This window comes from Mustelus asterias, chromosome 6 (assembly GCF_964213995.1).
Source record: "Mustelus asterias chromosome 6, sMusAst1.hap1.1, whole genome shotgun sequence".
Lineage (NCBI taxonomy): Eukaryota > Metazoa > Chordata > Chondrichthyes > Carcharhiniformes > Triakidae > Mustelus > Mustelus asterias.
Window position 1 is genome coordinate 139945519 of NC_135806.1, and position 23042 is coordinate 139968560.

Sequence of the window (23042 nt, forward strand, 5' to 3'; positions counted from 1 at the left end):
CACACACCCTCCTGAGTTGGAAATATATCACCGTTTTGTCACTGTCACTGGGTTAAACTCCTGGAACACCCTTCTGAATAGCATTGAGGGTATACCTACACCACATGGACAGCAATGGTCCCAGAAGGCAGCTCACCACCACCATCTCCAGGATAATTAGAGATGAGCAAAAAATGATGGTCTAGCCAGCGGAGCCCACATCCCATAAACAAACAAAAAACTATTTTGTGATACTTTATTGTATTGAATAATAGTACAGGTTTAAGGGGCAGAATGGCCTCATGCTGTTTGTCTTCCCTTGCTAGTTAGACGCAATTTTTAAAAAAGTCACACTGCAAAACAAGTCCCTTCCCTCCTGGTAACATCTCCGTGAATCATGCTTTTCACCTTATAATGGGATTCTCAAAACTGTAGACAATACTCCACTTGTGGTCTAACTAATGTCTTGAGCATTATTCCCATCCTGTTGTTCTCTATGCATCTAGATACAAAACCACATGTTCCTTTTGCCTTTTTTTTATCATTTACTTGTGTGAATAACTTTTCTGACTTCACAGTACAACAAGTTTCTGCCTTGAGCAGTGTTGATAGGGTAAATACTGAGAAACTGTTTCCACTGGCAGGAGGGTCAGTTACCCAGAGGACAGATGTAAGGTCATTGGATAAAGAACTGGAAGGGAGGTGAGTTTTTTTTAACGCCATGAGATGTTACAATCTGGAATGCACGGCCTGAAATGGTGGTGGAAACGGATATAATAACTTTTATAAAGGCCAAAATTTCACGTCAACGGGATCTTCTGGTCCTGCCAATGGCGCATCCCCGCTGTTGACAGTGATGGGACCAGAAACCCCGGGTCAATGGTAGGCCGCTTCACAGTGGCGGGCATGGAAAATCCTGCCCAAAGAAACTGGATATGCAGTTGTAAAGGAATAAATTGCAGAGCTGTGGTGAAAGAGTAGGGGTGAGGAGGAAAGTCGGATAATTAGCATAACAAGCTGATACGGTTAGATGAAAAGGAGTGGGAGGAGGCTCACGTGGAGCATAGAATAATGGGATGAATGGTCTGTTTCTGTGCTGTAAGCTTATTGAAATTAGCTCTTTCAAAAAGTCAACACAGGCAGTTTGGGCTGAATGGTCTCACTTCTACTGTGTGATTCTGTGTTCAACTCTGAGCAGATGACGATGATGTTGTTCAAGTATAGGGAGTCTTTGATTTGATTTATTATTGTCACATGTATTGGTATATAGTGAAAAGTATTGTTTCTTGCGCGCTACACAGACAAAACATACCGTTCATAGAGAAGGAAATGAGAGAGTGCAGAATGTAGTGTCACAGTCATAGCTAGGGTGTAGAGAAAGATCAACTTAATGCAAGGTAAGTCCATTCAAAAGACTGACAGCAGCAGGGAAGAAGCTGTTCTTGAGTCGGTTGGTATGTGACCTCAGACTTTTGTATCTGTTTCCCGAAGGAAGAAGGTGGAAGAGAGAATGCCCGAGGTGCGTGGGGTCCTTAATTATGCTGGCTGTTTTTCCGAGGAAGCGGGAAGTGTAGACAGAGTCAATGGATGGGAGGCTGGTTTGCGTGATGGATTGGGCTACATTCACGACCTTTCGTAGTTCCTTGCGGTCTTGGGCAGAGCAGGAGCCATACCAAGCTGTGATATAACCAGAAAGAATGCTTTCTATGGTGCACCTGTAAAAGTTAATGTGAGTCGTAGCTGACATGCCAAATCCCCTTAGTCCTCTGAGAAAGTAGAGGCGTTGGTGGGCTTTCTTAACTATAGTGTCCACTATAGTGAGGATCCACTGCCTGGGATCCTCACTCTTCCTGTACCCAAATCCTTCCTGATGGACTCAGCAAAGAGTTCCATACAACACACAAACAGGACAGGAGAGAGAGGACAACCTGCCTGACTCCAGATTTAATTGGAAAGCTTTCTGATTCCCACCCTTTGATTAAAACTGCGCTACTGATATTTGTGTAGAGCAGTTGGATCCAATTGCGGATTCCCTCCCCAAACTCCGTTTTAGAGAGCACATCCATCATGTAGGTGTATGATATTCTGTCAAAGGCCTTCTGCTGGTCTAGGCTGAGGAGCAAATGTCCACACCCTGTCCCACACATCCCGGACACTTGTATCCCTGTGTAGCGCAAAGCTTCCTGCCGAGTACAGCATAGCCCTAGTCAGAGTGAGTCACCGACTCCAGAGCAGATATCTCTGCCTTTGGTGGCAATGTCTCCAGTTGTTGAATTCCTTCCCTAAACCTCTCCAATGGTCTATCTTAATCTGCTCCTTTATAGTGCTCCTTAAAACCCAACCTCCTCGACCAAGCTATTGGTCACCTGTGCTGTCATCTCCTTTTGTGGCTTAGTGTCTTATTCTGTTTGATAATCGCTCTTGTGAAGCACCTTAAGATCTTTTATACATTAAAGACAATATATACAAAATATATAACAATACATACAATATATAACAGTAACATACATGTAATTTTTATTGTATCCCTTATTACATTGTCAATCTGCTACAACATTTATCCATTTAAGCTTGTTTACGTTGTTCGGTGATAATTGATCTATTCCTCTGATACAAGCAGTATGAGCTAATCTTGTCAGAGTTTTTTGCTCTGCCCTTTATTTGGATGTGTTCAGTTTGGACTTGTGCTCTCTGACCATGCTCACAATTTAAATGATCAGCAGTGTATTTTACATTTATGTTAAAGTTTGAAACAGTTAACTTTTTAATCATTAGACTGAGTGTCACGCTGTGTCTCCAGGGGCGTTTCACCATAATTAAAATTACTGCAAGTATAGTTATTTAATATCTAGATTCTGCCCAAACAACTCTTAAAATTCGTGTGGGTGGTCAATTCTTGATTTGTATGTGCATATGCATCGGTGTGAGCATGTACATGTGTGTTAGCATGTGTGCCTATGTTTGAGTGTGTATGCACATGTAAGTATATATTTTTTAATTCTTTCATGGAATGTGGGTGGGCCAACATTTGTTGCTCACCCTAATTACCCTCGAACTTGCCAGGCCATTTCAGGGGGCAGTTAAGATTTGCATCAGTATTCACAAAGGAGAAGGATGTGCTGGTTGGTGAGTGTAGAAAGGAGGATGTTGACATTCTCGGACATGTTGAGATAAAAAGAGAGGAGGTATTGGAGGTTTTGAAAAACATTAAGGTGGACAAGTCCCAAGGGCCAGACAGGGTTTATCACAAAATACTGAGAGAGGCGAGGGAAGAAATTGCTGAGGCCTTGGCCAAAATCTTTGTATCCTCTTTAGCCACGGGCGAGGTACCAGAGGATTGGAGAGGAGCTAACATTGTTCCTCTGTTTAAGAAGGGCAGAAGAGACAATCTGGGAAATTACAGGCTTGTGAGCCTTACATCAGTGGTGGGGAAATAATTGGAGAAGATTCTTGGGGACAGGAAGAGAATAGGCTTATTAGCGATAGGACAACGATTTTGTGAAGGGGAAAAAGGAGGAGGTATTGGGGTTCTTGAGAAACATTAAGGTAGACAAGTCCGCAGGGCCTGATGGGATATACCCCAGAATACTGAGAGAGGCAAGGGAGGAAATTGCTGGGGCCTTGAGAGAAATCTTTGTATCCTCACTGGCTACAGGGGAGGTCCCTGCGGATTGGAGAATAGCCAATGTTGTTCCTTTGTTTAAGAAGGGTAGCAAGAATAATCCAGGTAATTACAGGTCAGTGTGCCTTACGTCAGTGGTAGGGAAATTATTGGAGAGGATTCTTCGAGACAGGATTTATTCCCACTTGGAAATAAGTGGATGTAATAGTGAGAGGCAACATGTTTTTGTGAAGGGGAGATCGTGTCTCACGAACTTGATCGAGTTTTTCGAGGAATGACAAAGATAATTAATGAGGGTAGGGCAACGGATGTTGTCTACATGGACTTCAGTAAGGCCTTTGACAAGCTCCCTCATGGCAGACTGGTGCAAAAGGTGAAGTCGTATGGGATCAGAGGTGAGCTGGCAAGGTGGATACAAAACTGGCTCGGTCAAAGAAGACAGAGGGTAGCAGTGGAAGGGTGCGTTTCTGAATGGAGGGGTGTGACAAGTGGTGTTCCTCAGGGATCAGAGCTGGGACCTTTGCTGTTTGTAATATATATAAATGCTTTGGAGGAAAATGTAACTGATTTGATTAAGAAGTTTGCGGATGACACAAAGGTTGGTGGATTTGCAGATAGCGATGAGGACCATCAGAGGATACAGCAGGATATAGATCGGTTGGAGACTTGGGCGGAGAGATGGCAGATGGAGTTTAATCCGGACAAATGTGAGGTAATGCATTTTGGAAGGTCTAATACAGATAGGAAATATGCAGTAAATGGCAGAACCCTTAAGAGTATTGATAGGCAAAGGGATCTGGGTGTACAGGTACACAGGTCACTGAAAGTGACAACGCACGTGGAGAAGGTAGTCAAGAAGGCATACAGCATGCTTGCCTTCATTGGCGGGGGCATTGAGTTTAGAAATTGGCAAGTCATGTTGCAGCTTTATAGAACCTTAGTTAGGCCGCACTTGGAATATAGTGTTCAATTCTGATCGCCACACTACCAGAAAGATGTGGAGGCTTTGGAAAGGGTACAGAAAAGATTTACCAGGATGTTGCCTGGTATGGAGGGCATTAGCTATGAGGAGAGGTTGGAGAAACGTGGTTTGTTCTCACTGGAACGATGGAGGTTGAGGGGGCGACCTGATAGAAGTCTACAAGATTATGAGGGGCATGGACAGAGTGGATAGTCAGAATCTTTTTCCCATGGTGGAAGAGTCAATTACTTGGGGGCATGGGTTTAAGGTGTGAGGGGCAAGGTTTAAAGGAGATGTATGAGGCAGATTTTTTATACAGAGGGTGGTGGGTGTCTGGAGCCCGCTGCCGGGGGAGGTGGTGGAAGCGGATACGGTAGTGGCTTTTAAGGGGTGTCTTGACAAATACATGAATAGGATGGGAATAGAGGGATATGGTCCCCGGAAGGGTAGGGGGTTTTAGTTCAGTCGGGCAGCATGGTCGGTGCAGGCTTGGAGGGCCGAAGGGCCTGTTCCTGTGCTGTAATTTTCTTTGTTCTTTGGGAGGTCGTGTCTCTCAAACTTGATTGAGTTCTTTGTGGAAATGACAAAAAAATTAACCAGGGCAGGGAAGTGGATGGTGTATACATGGACTTTAATAAAGCCTTCGATAAGGTTCCGCATGGCAGACTGACACAGAAGGTGAAGTCATATGGGATCCGAGATGAGCTGGTAAAATGGATACAAAACTGGCTTGGGCATAAAAGCCATGATGTGGAGATGCCAGCATTGGACTGGGGTGGGCATAGTAAGAAGTCTCACAACAGCAGGTTAAAATCCAACAGGTTTATTTGGAATTATGAACTCCCAGAGCGCTCCCGGAACTCCCATCACCTAATGAAGGAAAGCTTGTGAGTCCAAATAAACCTGTTGGACTTTAACCTGGTGTTGTGAGACTTCTTATTGGGCATAGAAAACGGAGAGTAGCAGTGGAAGGGTACTTTTCTAACTGGAGGTCTGTGACAAGCCGTGTTCCACAAAGATCAGTGCTGGGGCCTCTGTTGTTTGTAATATAGTAAGAGTTTTAACAACACCAGGTTAAAGTCCAACAGGTTTATTTGGTAGCAAATGCCATTAGCTTTCGGAGCGCTGCTCCTTCGTCAGATGGAGTGGATATCTGCTCTCAAACAGGGCATACAGAGACACAAAATCAAGTTACAGAATACTGATTAGAATGCGAATCTTTACAGCTATATTTAAAGATACAGACAATGTGAGTGGAGGGAGCATTAGGCACAGGTTACAGAAATGTGTATTGTCTCTGGTGAACAAGTCTATTGTTTGTAATATATACAAATGATTTGGAGGAAAATGTAGGTGATCTGATTAGTAAATTTGCAGATGATACAAAAATTGGGGGAGTAGCGGATAGTGAGGAAGATTGTCAGAGGATACAGCAGGATCTAAATCAGCTGGAGACCCGGGCCGAAAGATGGCAGATGGAATTTAACCCGGACAAATGTGAGGTGATGCGATTTGAAAAATCTACTGCAGAAGGAAAGTGTCCAGTAAATGGTAGAGCCCTTAGAAATATTAGCATACAGAGATATCTACGCGTGCAAATATACAGTTCCCTGGAGGTGGCAACTCGGGTGGACAAGGTGGTCAAGAAGACATTTGGCGTGCTGACCTTCATCGGTCAGGGCGTTGAGTATAGGAATTGGAAAATCATGTTGCAGCTGTATAAGACTTTGGTTAGGCCGCATTTGGAATTTTGTGTACAATTCTGGTCACCACACTACCGGAAGGATGTTGATGCATTGGGAAGAGTGCAGAAGAAATTTACCAGGATGTTGCCTGGTTTGGAGGTTATGGACTATGAAGAAAAGTTGAACAAACTTGGATTGTTTTCATTGGAGCACGGAGAATGAGGGGGAGCCTGATAGAGGTTTACAGGATTATGACAGGCCTTGGATAGAGTGGATAGTCAGAGTCTTTATCCCAGGGCCGAAGGGTCAATTACTCGGGGGCGTAGGTTGAAAGTGAGAGGGGGAAAGTTTAAAAGAAATGTAAGGGGCAAGTTTTTCACACAGAGGGTGGTGAATGCCTGGAACGCGCTGCCGGAGGAGGTGGTGGAAGCAGATTCTATAACCAAGTTCAAGAGGCATCTGGATAGATACATGACTAGGCAGGGAATAGAGGGATATGGACCACGTAGAGGCAAGAAAATATTAGATTAGAGAGGCATCTGTGTTGGCACAGACTTGGTGGGCCGAAGGACCTGTTCCTGTGTTCCTTGTTCTAGATTGTAAATAGCTAAGACCCCAGCGCTGATCTTTGCAGCACTCCACTGGTCACAGCCTGCCAACTTGGAAATGCCCCATTTTCTTGTCTATTACACAATTCCCAATCGATGCACCCCCAACTCCTACCCCTGTGAAAATCAGAACTCATCATCAAAGAGATAGCCAGAAGGGGAAGTTAATAATGGATAGGGTGAGGGGAGGGTGGGAAGGAGTCAGGAGAGATTAATTCTTTATAAATGGTCAATCACACTGACTGAATGATGAGATCCTGTCATGTTGAAACATAGTCAGTGCTCTCCATATCCTCCATCCCTTTGTCAGGCGGCTGCTGATTAATTTATTGAGGGATGTTAAATTTTTAAACTCTGTCAGCATTTTACCGATATTGTTGAGTGCCTTTCCATTGTCGATGAGCACAGAACCATATTGTCCCTGGCGCAGTGAGGCAGAGCTCGGATTCGGCAAAGAACAAAGAAAATTACAACACGGGAACAGGCCCTCCAGCCCTCCAAGCCTGCACTGACGATTTAACTAAAGCCCCCTACCATTCCGGGGACCATATCCCTCCATTCCCATCCTATTCATGTACTTATCAAGACGGCCTTTAAAAGTCACTATCATATCTGCTTCCACTACCTCCCCCGGCAGCGAGTTCCGGGCACCCACCACCCTCTTTGTAAAAAGACTTGCCTCGTACATCTCCTTTAAACCTTGCCCCTCGCACCTTAAACCTATGCCCCGAATAATTGACTCTTCTACTCTGGGGAAAAAGCTTCTGACTATCCACTCTATCCATGCCCCTCATAATCTTGTAGACTTCTATCAGGTCACCTCTCAACCTCCGTCGTTCCAGTGAGAACAAATCAAGTTTCTCCAACCTCTCGCCATGGCTAATGCCCTCCATAGTAAGAAGTTTAACAACACCAGGTTAAAGTCCACCAGGTTTATTTGGTAGCAAAAGCCACACAAGCTTTCGGAGCTCCAAGCCCCTTCTTCAGGTGAGTGGGAATTCTGTTCACAAACAGGGCATATAAAGACACAGACTCAATTTACATGAATAATGGTTGGAATGCGAATACTTACAGCTAATCAAGTCTTTAAGATACAAACAACGTGAATGGAGAGAGCATCAAGACAGGCTAAAAAGATGTGTATTGTCTCCAGACAAGACAGCCAATGAAACTCTGCAGGTCCAGGCAGGCTGTGGGGGTTACAAATAGTTTGACATGAACCCAATATCCCGGTTGAGGCCGTCCTCGTGTGTGCGGAACTTGGCTATCAGTTTCTGCTCAGCGATTCTGCGCCGTCGTGTGTCGTGAAGGCCGCCTTGGAGAACGCTTACCCGAATATCAGAGGCCGAATGCCCGTGACCGCTGAAGTGCTCCCCAACAGGAAGAGAACAGTCTTGCCTGGTGATTGTTGAGCGGTGTTCATTCATCCGTTGTCGCAGCGTCTGCATAGGTTCCCCAATGTACCATGCCTCAGGACATCCTTTCCTGCAGCGTATCAGGTAGACAACGTTGGCCGAGTTGCAAGAGTATGTACCGTGTGCCTGGTGGATGGTGTTCTCACATGAGATGATGGCATCTGTGTCGATGATCTGGCACGTCTTGCAGAGGTTGCTGTGGCAGGGTTGTGTGGTGTCGTGGTCACTGTTCTGAAGGCTGGGTAGTTTGGTTTGATGAAGGCAAGCATGTCATATGCCTTCTTGAATATCTTCTCCACCTGCGTTGCCACTTTCAGTGACCTGTGTACCTGTACACCCAGATCCCTCTGTCTATCAATGCTCTTAAGGGTTCTGCCATTTCCCCACTGTATTAGACCTTCCAAAATGCATTACCTCACATTTGTCCGGATTAAACTCCATCTGCCATTTCTCTGCCAAGTCTCCAACCGATCTACATCCTGCTGTATCCTCTGATGGTCCACATCGCTATCTATAATTCCACCAACCTTTGTGTTGTCCACAAAACTTACCAATCAAACCAGTTACATTTTCCTCCAGATCATTTATTTATATATATATATATATATATATATATATATATATATATAGCAGCAAAGGTCCCAGCACTGATCCCTGAGGAACGCCACTTGTCACAGCCCTCCATTCAGAAATGCACCCTTCCACTGCTACCCTCTGCCTTCTATGACCGAGCCAGTTCTGTATCCATCTTGTCAACTCACCTCTGATCCCGTGCGACTTCACCTTCTGTACCAGCCTGCCATGAGGGACCTTTTGTCGTCCAAGGCCTTACTGAAGTCCATGCAGACAACATCCAGTGCCCTACCAATTATCTTTGTCACTTCCTCGAAAAACACAATCAAGTTCATGAGACACGACCTTCCCTTCACAAAACCATGTAGCCACTCGCTAATATGTCCACTTATTTCCAAGTGGGAGTCAATCCTGTTTCAAAGAATCCTCTCCAATAATTTCCCTACCACTAACATAAGGCTCACCACCTGTAATTACCTGGATTATCCTTGCTACCCTTCTTAAATAAAGGAATAACATTGGCTATTCTCCAATCCTCTGGGACCTCCCCTGCAGTAAGAAGTCTCACAACACCAGGTTAAAGTCCAACAGGTTTATTTGGTAGCAAATACCATAAGCTTTCGAAGCAGTGCTCCTTCATCAGATGGAGTGGAAATCTGCTCTCAAACAGTGCAAACAGACAGAATCAAGTTGCAGAATACTGATTAGAATGCGAATCCTACAGCCAGCCAGGTCTTAAATGTACAGACAATGTGGGTGGAGGGAACATTAAACATAGGTTAAAGAGATGTGTATTGTCTCTAGACAGAACAGCTAGTGAAATTCTGCAAGTCCAGGAGGCAAGCTGTGGGGGTTACTGATAATGTGACATAAATCCAACATCCCGGTTTAGGCCGTCCTCATGTGTGCGGAACTTGGCTATCAGTTTCTGCTCAGCGACTCTGCGCTGTCGTGTGTCGTGAAGGCCGCCTTGGAGAACGCTTACCTGAAGATCCAAGGCTGAATGCCCGTGACTGCTGAAGTGCTCCCCCACAGGAAGAGAACAGTCTTGCCTGGTGATTGTCGAGCGGTGTTCATTCATCCGTTGTCGTAACGTCTGCATGGTTTCCCCAATGTACCATGCCTCGGGACATCCTTTCCTGCAGCGTATCAGGTAGACAACGTTGGCCGAGTTGCAAGAGTAGGTACCATGTACCTGGTAGATGGTGTTCTCACATGAGATGATGGCATCCGTGTCGATGATCCGGAACGTATTGCAGAGGTTGCTGTGGCAGGGTTGTGTGGTGTTGTGGTCACTGTTCTCCTGAAGGCTGGGTAGTCTTCAAACAAACAAACAAACTTGCCTTCAAACAACCACGCAACCTCAAACAGACCATTATCCGCAGCAAACTACCCAGCCTTCAGGAGAACAGTGACCACGACACCACACAACCCTGCCACAGCAACCTCTGCAAGACGTGCCGGATCATCGACACTGATGCCATCATCTCACGTGAGAACACCATCTACCAGGTACACGGTACCTACTCTTGCAACTCGGCCAACGTTGTCTACCTGATACGCTGCAGGAAAGGATGTCCCGAGGCATGGTACATTGGGGAAACCATGCAGACGCTGCGACAACGGATGAATGAACACCGCTCGACAATCACCAGGCAAGACTGTTCTCTTCCTGTTGGGGAGCACTTCAGCAGTCACGGGCATTCAGCCTCTGATCTTCAGGTAAGCGTTCTCCAAGGCGGCCTTCACAACACACGACAGCGCAGAGCCGCTGAGCAGAAACTGATAGCCAAGTTCCGCATACATGAGGACGGCCTAAACCGGGATGTTGGATTTATGTCACATTATCAGTAACCCCCACAGCTTGCCTCCTGGGCTTGTAGAATCTGTCTGGAGACAATACACATCTCTTTAACCTGTGTTGAATGCTCCCTTCACCCACATTATCTGTACCTTTAAGACCTGGCTGGCTGTAGAGATTTGCATTCTAATTAGTATTCTGTAACTTGATTTCTGTGTCTGTGCACTGTTGGAGAACAGATATCCACCCCATCTGACGAAGGAGCTGTGCTCCGAAAGCTTATGGTATTTGCTACCAAATAAACCTGTTGGACTTTAACCTGGTGTTGTGAGACTTCTTACTGTTCTGTCAAGAAGCCAATTTTGTATCCATTTAGCTACCTCACCCAGGATCCTGTGAGATTTAACCTTATGCAACAACATGTGGTACCTTGTCAAAGGCCTTGCTAAAGTCCATGTAGACAACATCAACTGCACTGCCCTCATCTACCTTCTTGGTTACCCCTTCAAAAAACGCAATCAAATTTGTAAGACATGATTTTCAGGCACCTCACCCGTGACTATCGATGATTCAAATATCTCGGCTAGGGGACCCACAATTTCCTCCCTAGCCTCCCACAATGTCCTGGGATACACTTCATCAGGTCCTGGGGATTTATCTACCTTGATGCGTTTTAAGACTTCCAGCACCTCCTTCTCTGTAATATGTGCACTCCTCAAGACATCACTATTTATTTCCCCAAGTTCCCAAACTTACTAATCATGATGGGGAAGGTGAAAGGATTTGGAGAAGGGGAGATGGATGGGGTCAGTATAAGAGGTTGGGGGAGGGGGTGGGGAAAGTGGAGGGGCGAAAGGAGCAGAGATGGTGGATGGGAAAAGGAATTAGATGGAGACCGGGGTTGGGGATGGGGAAGACAGAGGAGGATAATGCAGGGAGATAGGGAAAGGGAGGAGAATCAGAGCAACGCAGAACTGGAGGAGGATGGGGGATGGGATGAGAACAATGGAAAGGGGAGGAGAAGGTGAGGGAGTGGGGGAAGGTGAGGGGGTGAGGGAGTGGGGGAAGGTGAGGGAGTGGGGGAAGGTGAGGGAGTGGGGGAAGGTGAGGGGGAGGAGAAGGTGATGGAGTGGGGAATTTGATGGAGTGGGGGAAGGTGATGGAGTGGGGGAAGGTGGGGGAAGGTGATGGAGTGGGGGAAGGTGATGGAGTGGGGGAAGGTGGGGGAAGGTGATGGAGTGGGGGAAGGTGAGGGAGTGGGGGAAGGTGAGGGAGTGGGGGAAGGTGAGGGGGAGGAGAAGGTGAGGGAGTGGGGGAAGGGGAGGGGAGGAGAAGGTGAGGGGGAGGAGAAGGTGAGGGAGTGGGGGAAGGGGAGGGGTGGATGGCTGTTTGTGTCCCATTGTTGTAATAACGACATTTGAAATAGCTTGGTCAAAACTGACAGTTATTTATGCAACTTCCCCAGAGGCCGTTGAGAAATGGTCTGTTGAAATTTGAAAGATGGTAGATAGCTTATCTGCCCTCCCCACTTCTTCTGATTTCCTGCAGGAGCACAATAGTCCTTGGTCAAGCTGGCAGAGAATATTTTAATGTTCTGAGCTGTTCTCATCCCTGAATCAGAAGATTGTGGACCCACTCAAGATATGCGAGAGCGTATCCAGGCTGCCAAGTCCAGTGCCGTACTGAAGGAGCCTCTGACAGTGCAACGGTCCCACAATACCGCACTGGCTCAGGTTTCTAGAGTGGGATTTGGAACCATTTCTGACTTGGAGCCGAGAACATTACTAATTGACCCAGACTAATAGCGCAGTATCTCCAAGGGAAATAAAATGGGATTTGGGTGATATTTTGCATCCTAAACTCATAAGGAAAGATAGAATTGGCATTGATTTTTTACTTTTAGCATTTGAGATGTTCAAAATAATGAGTGGTCTAGACAGGGCTGAAAGGGAGAAACTGTTCCCATTGGTGGAAGGATTGAGAAGCAGAGATTTAAGATGATTGACAAAAGAAGAAACAGCGACATGAGGAGAAATGCACTGTCTGAGAGTGTGGTGGAGACAGATTCTCACAGCGAGTGGTTAGGATCTGGAATGCACTGTCTGAGAGTGTGGTGGAGACAGATTCTCACAGCGAGAGGTTAGGATCTGGAATGTACTGTCTGAGAGTGTGGTGGAGACAGATTCTCACAGCGAGAGGTTAGGATCTGGAATGCACTAAGAGTGTGGTGGTGGCAAGGTCAATTGAGGCTTTTAAGAAGGAATTGGATTATAATTTTTTAATTCTTTCATTGGATGTGGGCATCGCTGGCAAGACCAGCATTAGTTGCCCATCCTTAATTCCCTCAAAATGGGAATGTGAAGGGCTATGGAGAGAAGCAGGGGAGGAGCAATAGGTGAATTGCCCCTTTGAAGAGCTGGCACTGACTGATGGGCTGAATGGCCTCCTTTTGTGCTCTAACCATTCTGTGATTTTTGTGATACGGCGCCTATCCCAACCTCAGGATGTCTCAAAGTGCTTCACAGCCAATGGTGTACTTTTGACGTGTATTCACTGTTGTAATGTAAGGAACGTGGCAGCAGATTTACACACAGCAGGATCCCACAAACAACAATGATTGGATCATTTTTGTTAGTGATTCAGGAGACTGGGGGATATTCCTCTCTTATGAAATGGTATCGAGATCTGTTCAATTTCCCTGAGAGGAATGAGGGGCAGGGGAGTGAAGCATTTGTAAGTTTGGTTTGGCCTTGTTGTATTTTTATTCCCTTGTCGCAGGAGAAAGAGGAAGGGGGTGTTTTGCCAGCATGCAGGCAGCCTTGACATTCAGTGCATCAGCCCGGAGTGAGTGAGGAGCATGCTGAAGCAGCATGCAGTAGATAGTGAGTGGGTGGGATGGCAGGGTTTTGTGCAGACGTTTGTGGAACACTGCCCAGCCCAAAGCATTGTTCAGTGTTTCTACAAAAAAGGGAAGGGAACAGTGTTGTTGGAAGCTCCCTGAGGAACCCTAGAGCTGCAGGCATTTCATCTACATTGCTCAATTATTATCCTTTTAAAATAACAACATACACACACACACACGCACTCATTCTCTCACACGCACACACTCTCACTCTCTCACACGCACACACTCTCACTCGCTCACACACTCGCTCACACACTCGCTCACACACTCGCTCACACACTCGCTCACACACTCGCTCACACACTCGCTCACGTATACACTCACACAAACTCACTCACTCCGAGAGGAGAATACTGAGATACAAGCTATTGGACCAGACGGGATTGAGGTTCATAAGGAGGAGGTGTTAGCAATTCTGGAAAGTGTGAAAATAGATAAGTCCCCTGGGCCGGATGGGACCAAGACACCCTTACAGCCAGGGGCTCGGATGGAGAGCAATTTGTTGGATGTGTCCAGGAGAGTTTTTTGATACAGTATGTTGACAATCCAACCAGGGAGGGGGCCATACTAGACTTGGTATTGGGGCATAAGCTGGGCCAAGTGATCAATGTTTCAGTGGGGCAGCATTTTGGGCTTCGTGACTATAATTCCGTAAGATTTCGCTTCCAGGGTTAGTGGTCTATGTTGCATGTTATAGATTGCACACCCTTTTCAGTTTTCTAAAAAACCTTTTATTGATGTTTTGTTTGCACTTCAGTCCCATGCTCCTGATCTGCAGGCACCCGGAGCGGAGAAGGAGGAGGACCTCCTCGTGATCCGGGGCCTAGCAAGGTGTTCCATCTACAGGTCCAGGCAGCGGGCGATCGAGGGGGTCGTCCAACCTGACTGTCTCCCCTCTACCGCGGCTATATTAGCGGCCGGGTGTCCCTGGAGAGGGGGCATGTGGTGTCCGAGGGCACAGTTGATGCCTTCTGTGCTCGCTGGGCACCATAGGGACTGGGGTGCATTATTGACCCCTTTAATCACATTTTAATTTGGTGTTTTAAGTTTCCTTTCCACTTTGTCTTTTGTTTCGGGTGGTTCCCCTCCTTTTAGGGAGCTGCCCTTTTTTGAGTTGTCTCTGAGTTAGTTTGATTTTGTTCATTTGGTTGGACACCAAAAAATGTCCCCGATTCAGGGCCAATCCTGGAGCCTCTTGCTTTGTACTTAACCAGGCGTGTCAGTTCCTCTGGGACTCCGAGTGCAGACCGCTAACTAAAAGTGCTCTGTATGCTGTTGTCAGACTGGTAAATAAAGGGATTTTGGTGAAGGGACTTCTGCCTCCGAGGACTTACTACAATCTCAAAGCATCTTATAGCCAATGTAGTACTTCTGAATTATAGACAAAGAACAATACAGCACAGGAACAGGCCCTTCGGCCCTCCAAGCCTGCACCGATCATGTGTCCCTAACTAGATCATCCGTTTGTATCCCTCTATTCCCTGTCTGTTCACGTGGCTATCTAGATAAGTCTTAAATGATCCTAGCGTGTCTGCCTCAATCACCTTGCCTGGTAGTGCATTCCAGGCCCCCACCACCCACTGTGTAAAATACGTCCCCCGCATATCTGTATTGAACCTTGCCCCCTTGTGGCCATTGTTGTAATGTAGAAAACAGAACAGCTAATTTGAGCAAAACAAATTTCTACAAACAACAATGTGATAATATGTTTGTGTGATGCTGATTGAGGGATAAATATTTGGCAGGACTGAAATAAAGATTAAACAGAGTGTAAGAAATAAACTGGACGCATGGGAAGCTGTCACATTACAGGAAGACCGTGAGCGTGAAACTGCCTTGCATAGCGCCACATTGGGGCCAATGAGGTGGAGTTTGAGCGCTGAATGTTAGACACTGCCACTGGGTGAGTGATAGAGTGTGGTATATGGAACAAAATGAAAGGTGCACAGTCAGTATAAAATGTAATGTGGGGATGCATTTACTTACCTTGGCCGCCCACGTGAGGTCATTGTACTTTTCCCTGCACTGCTATCATGTCCTAGGGGCCAAACACTGGGCATCGCCCCCTTTAACAACAAGGTTCCAACTCACTTCTGAGACTGGTGTGTGAGGGATTCCAGTCCCCTTGGAAATGATTGCAAGTCTCCTGAATTCCACCTGGGGCACCTCCAAGGCAAAGTCAGTAAATCGGGCAGCATGTTCCTTGGTCTTGTGTGCCATCCTGCTTTATTTTCAATCCTCCAAAATGATTCTCCACCAGCCTTCAGTTCAGGAGTGCAGCCTCCCTTTAATGGGACATGCTGGCTGAAGAATGTGTTTCGAGAACATCGCTTCTTGATCCCCCTACTGAGTGTAAAGGCAGCCGAGCAGCATTAAGTGGAAGGAGGCAGCACAGGAGCCGCTTAACTCTCCAATCATGCAGAGGAGATGGGTACACAGAGTTAGCATGCTGCCCCAACTTCGATCTGACAGGTGCAGGCATCTTTTGAAGACAACCCTAGTGCCCAAAAACAAAATAGGGTAAACCAATTTACAGTCCCTAGATTTAATAGTGGAACAAAATGAAGAATAATGTACTAGAATCCCTGCAGTGCAGAAGCAGACCATTCAGCCAATTGGGTCTGCACCAACTCTCCAACGGAGCATTCCACCCAGACCCTATCCCCATAACCCCAGCTATTTACCCCACTAATACCCACCCCCGCCGTCAACCTACACATTTCGAGACACTAAGGGGCAGTTTAGCATGGCCAAAAAACCCTAAACTGCACGTCTTTCGCACTGTGGAGGAAACCGATGCACCCGGAGGAAACCCATGCAGACACGGGAGAATGTGCAGACTACACACAGACAGTGACCCAAGCCAGGAATCGAACCCAGGTCCCTGGTGCTGTGAGGCAGTTGTGCTAACCACTGTGCCACCATGCCGCCGAGAAAAAAATCCCAAGAGAAAGAACAAGCACAGATGCGATGGCCCAATGGCTTCCTCTAAGGTATAAGTTTCTAAGATTACTATCTTCATGTAAGGTTGTATCGAGTCATGACTTCAGAATTCCCTCCTGGGGCGGCACGGTGACACAGTGGTTAGCACTGCTGCTTCATAGTGCCTTGGGCCCGGGTTCGATTCCCGGCTTGGGTCACTGTCTGTGTGGAGTCTGCACATTCTCCCCGTGTCTGTGTGGGTTTCTTCCAGGTGCTCCGGTTTCCTCCCTCAGTCCGAAAGACATGCTTGTTCGGTGCATTGGCCGTGCTAAATTCCCCCTCCGTGTACCCGAACAGGTGCTGGAGTGTGGCGACTAGGGGATTTTCACAGTAACTTCATTGCAGTGTTAATGTAAGCCTACTTGTGACAATAAATAAATAAATGCTGACTGGCCAGTATAACCTAGTGATTTCCGCCTAGGAATATCAGACCTCAGCAAACTTCTCTGCATATCGTTGTCAGGTAAAGGGCCTGAGCACTGAACAAAGCAGGTGGAGACAATTTCAATAGGGGCCTGCAAAAGTGAAAACACGTTGCAAAGACAGGGATATGGGTCTAGGTGAATTACTCTCGCATTCAGCGAGCATGGACACCTTGGCTCAAATGGCCTCTTTTTGCACTGTAACATTTTGAAAGATTTAATGTTTGTGTGAAGCTGAGGCCAGACCAGGGCAGAGTGCATTGAAGCTGAGGTGTGAGAGTGAGAGTGACGGGATGTAACACATGCACATGCGCAAGTGTGTGTGCATGCATGTGTGTGTACGTGTGTTTGTATGTGCGTGAATTTGCACAGGTATGAGATATGTGGTGTGGGCTGTTTTTGAGTTTGGATATCTGTGTGGTTATGGGTGTGCAGGTGAGATGTGCATGGGTGAAAGTGTGTGGTATTTATGCTGTGTCTTTTACCCTGGTGACACAGTTTGTGATCTCCCCTGTGTTGTTATCATCAATACCAGGCAGTGTTTACTGGCTTCTCAAACACTCTTTGCACCTTGTCCATATTGGTGGTAGTCAGGAGAGATAAGGGCCCAGCTTTGGGATTTAGATATGGTGTAGCCAGTGTCTGGAATTGGGATTATCCAGCAGGAGGGTATGGGAAATGGATAGGCTGAAGTAAAGACTCCCATCGGCTAACTGCAGGGGGCAAGAGAGCCACCGCACCCTGATCTGGTCAGCTTTGATAACAGCCCTGCGATGGTTCATCAGTTAGGTCAGCCATGACCTTATTAAATGGCAGAGCAGGTGCGAAGGGCTGAATGGCCCTCCTGTTTCTTATGGGTTTATGGTCTGCCTCCAGTTTGTTGAGGAAACGGGTTGTGGGTTGTAGTCCTTTGGTTTTGTTGGAGGTGGTGAGAGGATCCTGTATCAGTCTCCAACCTCATCCACTGGCACAGTTGTTATGGAATTTGCTCATGGGTTTTGGGCATCGTTGGCAAGGCAATTATTTATTGCCCATCCCTAATTGAACTTTGAGATAGTGGTGGTGAGCTCTCTTCTTGAACTCCTGCCATCCTTCTGGTGATGCTACACCCAGAGTATATTAGAAAGGGAGTTCCAAGAAGAAATGGTGATGTAGTTCGGAGTCAGGATGGTGGGTGATTTGCAAAGGAGCTTACAGTTGGTGGTGTTGCCATGTGCCTGTTGTCCCTGTTCTGCTAGGTGTTAGAGATCGTGAGTTTGGAAGGTGCTGTGAAGGCCTGTGACTTTGGAAGGCTCATGAGGTTACAGATTGTGGTTGAGTACAATTCTGCTGCTGCTGATGGCCCCACAGGGCCTCATGGATGTTCAGTCTTGAACTGCTAGATCTGTTCTGAATCTATCCCATTTTGCACAGGAATGGTTCCACACAACAAAGGGTGTCCTCAAATATGGAGATGGGACTTTGTTTCCACAAGGACTGTGTGATGATCACCTCTACTGATACTGTCATGAACAGATAGGTCTGCAACAGGTAGATTGGTGGGGACGAGATCAAGTAGATTATCCCTTTGACAAAGGGTCATCTGGACTCTCAACATCAGCTCTTTTCTCTCCTTACAGATGCTGTCAGACCTGCTTAGATTTTCCAGCGTTTTCTCTTTCGGTTTCAGATTCCAGCATCTGCAGTCATTTGCTTTTGTCAAGTAGATTCTGTCTTGTTGGTTCCATAACCACCAGTCGCAGTCCAATCTAGCAGCTCTGTCCTTTAGCACACAGTAAGAAGTCTCACAACACCAGGTTAAAGTCCAACAGGTTTATTTGGTAACAAATACCATAAGCTTTCGGAGCAGAGCTCCTTCGACCACTATCTCAAAGTTCAATTAGGGATGGGCAATAAATAATTGCCGTGCCAACGATGCCCAAAACCCATGAACAAATTCCATGACAACTGTGCCAGCGGATGAGGTTGGAGACTGATACAGGATCCTCTCACCACCTCCAACAAAACCAAAGGACTACAACCTACAACCCGTTTCCTCAACAAACTGGAGGCAGACCATAAACCCATAAGAAACAGGAACAGGAGGGCCATTCAGCCCTGACGAAGGAGCTCTGCTCCGAAAGCTTATGGTATTTGTTACCAAATAAACCTGTTGGACTTTAACCTGGTGTTGTGAGACTTCTTACTGTGCTTACCCCAGTCCAACGCCGGCATCTCCACATCATGACTTTAGGACACAGCCAGCCGGATTTGTGGTGATACTACCAAGCCATTCTTGGTGATGGACATTTGAAGTCCCCCACCCAGAATACATTCTGTGCCACTGTCACCCTCAGTGCTTCCTCCAAGTGATGTTCAACATGGAGGAATACTGATTTATGAGCTGAAGGGGAACGTTAAGTGATAATCAGCAGGAGGTTTCCTTGCCCCATGTTTCACCTGATGCCACGAGACTTCATGGAGTCCAAAGTCGATGTTGAAGACTTCCAGCGCGACTCTCTCCCTGTGCACCACTGTACCACCACCTCTGGTTGGTTGGTGCTGTTGGTGGAACAGGACATGCCCAAGGATGATGCTGTCTGGTACATTGTAAGATGTGATTTAGTGAGTGTGACTATATTAGTTTGGTTAATGTGTGGGACAGCTCTCCCAATTCTGGCACAAGCCCCAAGATATGAGGAGGACTTTGCAGTGTCGGCCAAGTAAGTTTCATTTGTCATTTCCAGTTCCTATGTTGATGCCAGGTAGTCCGTCCAGTTTAATTCTTATTCAGCTTTTCATAGCGGTTTGTCTTGCTAGGCCATTTCAGAGACAATTAAGAGTCAGCCACCTTGCTATGGATCAGGAATCACATGTAGGCAGGATAAGGACGGCAGATTTCCTTCCTTGAACCAGATGGGTTTTTACATCTAGTTGTTTCATGATCACTGTTACTGTGACTAGCTTCTAATTTCAGGTTTATTAATGAATTGCATTTAAATTCCTCCAGTTGCAAGGTGGAATTTGATCTTGTGTCTCTGGATCATAGTCTGGGCTTCTGGATTACTAGTCCAATAACCTAATCAGTCCGATCCCCATCCCCCCTCACTGCACAGCTTTTCACAAAGCATTGGTGTTTCAGATAGTGTCTGGTTGTCCTAATGCTTTGACCAGGCTCTAATTTGGTGACTTTGGTTGGGGGTACTGGGTTATGACGATGCTTATCAGTCTGTGTCTGTCCTCAGGTCCGACACCGGATATCTGGGCAGGTGATGGTCCTCAAGATGAACAAGCTGCCGAGTAACCGTGCCAACATGCTACGTGAGGTGCAACTGATGAACCGGCTCTCGCACCCCAACATCCTACGGTAAGCCCTTTGCTGCTCATTTCTCCCTCTTTATCTCTCCACACTCCCTCTCTCTCACACAACATTTTGTAAAATCTACCTCTACGATCATGCCTTTTATTCTGAATCTGATTTGAAATGTTGGCATTGCTGGAAAGATCGGCATTTACTGCCCAAGTCAAGCTATCCTATAGGAGGTGATGGTGGGCCTTCCTGTTGAGTGTCTTGTAGGAATACCCACAGTGCTGCTCAGAGGAAGTTCCAGCATCTTGACTCAGCAACAAAGAAGAAATAACCACTATTTGCGAGATTTTCCCGGAAAGTGGCTAAGGCCAATGGCGGGCAGGTGTTGAAGCCACTGATGGCAATGGTGGCCTTCTCCACCCCTCAAGGATTGGGTCCCACATCATATTGCTGGCGGGATGTCCTCCGATCCACCCGCACCACCACAAATCTAGAAGCATGAGCTTTGGGATAATTTTAAAGGCTGCCCCACTGCACAGCAGGCAAACTAGTTAACCCAGTAACCACCCCCCCCACCCTCCGCCAACCCCCACTCCCACCGGCATCCCGTCAGGGACAGAAGAGAAGTATTGTGGGGCCTCAAATGGAAAGGGAAGAGCCCTCCTTCACTGGCTCCACTTCCCAACTGGCCTCCACCTCCCGCAGGTCTGTCCCCCCCACCCGCAGGTCTGTCCCCCCCACCCGCAGGTCTGTCCCCCCCACCCACAGGTCTGTCCCCCCCACCCACGCACCCATTGGGCCAAAACATCAAGCTTTCTTCCCGGAGTCTTCCTTTCTGTCCTCGCTGTGATTCCTCTTGACAATTAGCTTCATCCTGACTCTGGCATTGACAAGCGGGACTGCTTGCAGGTCCAACAGTGGTCACTGCTCCCGATGGCTCTGCTGGGATACAGAGCTGTCAGCCAATTCGATTAGCTAGTAACTCCCTCTAAGGCGGGTTTCCTTCAGTGAGGTGCAGGCGTTTCACCTGGAGCCAATAAATAGACACGTGACAGCTGACATCACTGGAGGTGCATTCCCTCTCAATTCTTCGGGCGATAGAATAAGAAATCGCATCACTCTTTAAACTTTGCCCAAAGACTAGCATTTACGTAGTGCTTTTCCTGACCACAGGGCATCCCAAAGTTTTATGTCGACCTGAAAGGGCTGATTGAGCCTAGGTTTAGTCTTGTCAATATGAATGAGACCTCTGACTGTGTAGCACTTCCTCACAGAGGTGTCTGCCTTGATTTCTGTACTCAAATCCTGGACTGGGACTTGAACCCATAAGCTCCTGACTGATGCAAGAGTGCTAGCCACCGAGCCACAGCTGACAAACTGCAGGGACATTCCCAACTCCATAACAATCTCTTGCTTCCGGGGAAAGGGAAGATAAATCCAATCAGCAAGGCTGAGGAAAAATCATGGGAGCAATGGAAGAAGATGAAAAGGGAGATGCAGAAAGATAGCACCTTTCACCAGCTTGGGACATTTCAAAACAGCTTGGAGATAATGAAGAACTTTTTAGTAGTGTATTGTGATGTGAGAAATATGACAGCCATCAAGCACAATCCCACAAGCAGTAAGTTTGCCAACTCACCAGATAATCTGTTGTTTAGTGATGCTGTTTGAGGATTAAACAGTGGCCAGAATACCAGGCAGAACTCCCCAGCTCTTCTTCGGAAATAGTGCTGAGGAAATCCTTTACAGCCACTGGGAGAGGGGGCAGGCAGAACACGACATCTCCGACAGTGTAGTGCTCCCTCAGTGCTGCATGGTCGGGATTTATGTGAGGACAAAGATGTTATATTCAACGAGTGTGGAGGGGCAGAGAGGGGCCTGAACTTCTTTGGAGTGGCAATCAGAGTTGGATTGCCCCTCTATTTCTACTTCTTACCTGAATTTTTTTTTGATCCTATCTCGCTAGATTTTCTGACTCAGGTTATGTGAGATCCGGCAGTGCAGCACATCCTTGGGGCCTAGCAACAAGGGGAGCTCAGTCAGATATAAGGAGGCCAGGCCCCCTTCTTTACAGCACAAGCAAATCTGGCAAAATACAGGTCCAGCCAAATTTAAAGGTCCTTGACAGGCCATGGAGAAAGTAAGTGGGTACGACTTAGGGGAGAGGGTCAAGTCGTGTTGTGCTCAGCGGGGAGAGGCCTCAGGCCTCGGGGGCATGGGATGGTTGGGCATTGAGCAGGGTGTGTTAGGACTCATGCTGGGGGTTGGGACTGGTTAGTCATGATTTTAGAAACTTGATGTCTGCGTCGATATGTAGTTAGGACAGTCCTGGGGGAGGGGAGATGTAGGTAGGCTCGGGCCTTGTCGGGGGGGGGGGTCAGGTCTCAGGGGCAGCATTCGGACCAGGCCTTGGAAGGGGTCCTCCAGTCAGATCGGGTTTTAGAGTAGGACTCCAGGGGTGCGTGTGGTGAAAGTCCGGTGTCAGGCCTTGGGAGGGAATCCAACGGTTGTTGCAGGGAGTGGGGGGAGGGGTGGTCCAATGGGGCTGTAGGGTATTCTGTGGCGGGGGGAGTCTTCGTGGATGTGGGGTGTCCTCTTTGGGGGTGTGGGCATTGTACTCAAGGGTTGGGCTCAGGTGTGTGGGAAGAGTTCTGTAGGGGGTCATTGTGAGTCTGTATATTAGTTGTTCAGAAGTTAGAAGAGGTTTTAATCCTCCTAACCTTTTCTTGGTAATGATTGATGTAATTTAAAAAAAAAATTCATTTGTGGGAAATGGGCGTCGCTGGCTGGGCCAGCATTT

The 23042-nt window shown here is 47.1% G+C and overlaps 2 protein-coding genes across 4 annotated transcripts in view; both read left to right on the forward strand.

Annotated features, from left to right (window-relative positions):
* Nucleotides 1-23042, forward strand: part of LOC144495190 (uncharacterized) — a 984403-nt gene that overhangs the window by 113218 nt on the left and 848143 nt on the right. The window lies entirely within an intron of this gene.
* LOC144495186 (dual specificity testis-specific protein kinase 2-like) overlaps nucleotides 1-23042 on the forward strand; it is a 168309-nt gene that overhangs the window by 25343 nt on the left and 119924 nt on the right. For 2 of the 3 annotated variants that reach the window (XM_078215210.1, XM_078215211.1), the window contains exon 2: nucleotides 20178-20299. In XM_078215210.1, the coding sequence (XP_078071336.1) occupies nucleotides 20178-20299 (122 nt within the window). Of the gene's footprint in view, nucleotides 1-4287; nucleotides 4314-20177; nucleotides 20300-23042 lie in introns of those variants that run through there. The other variant, XM_078215212.1, reaches the window with a different exon arrangement.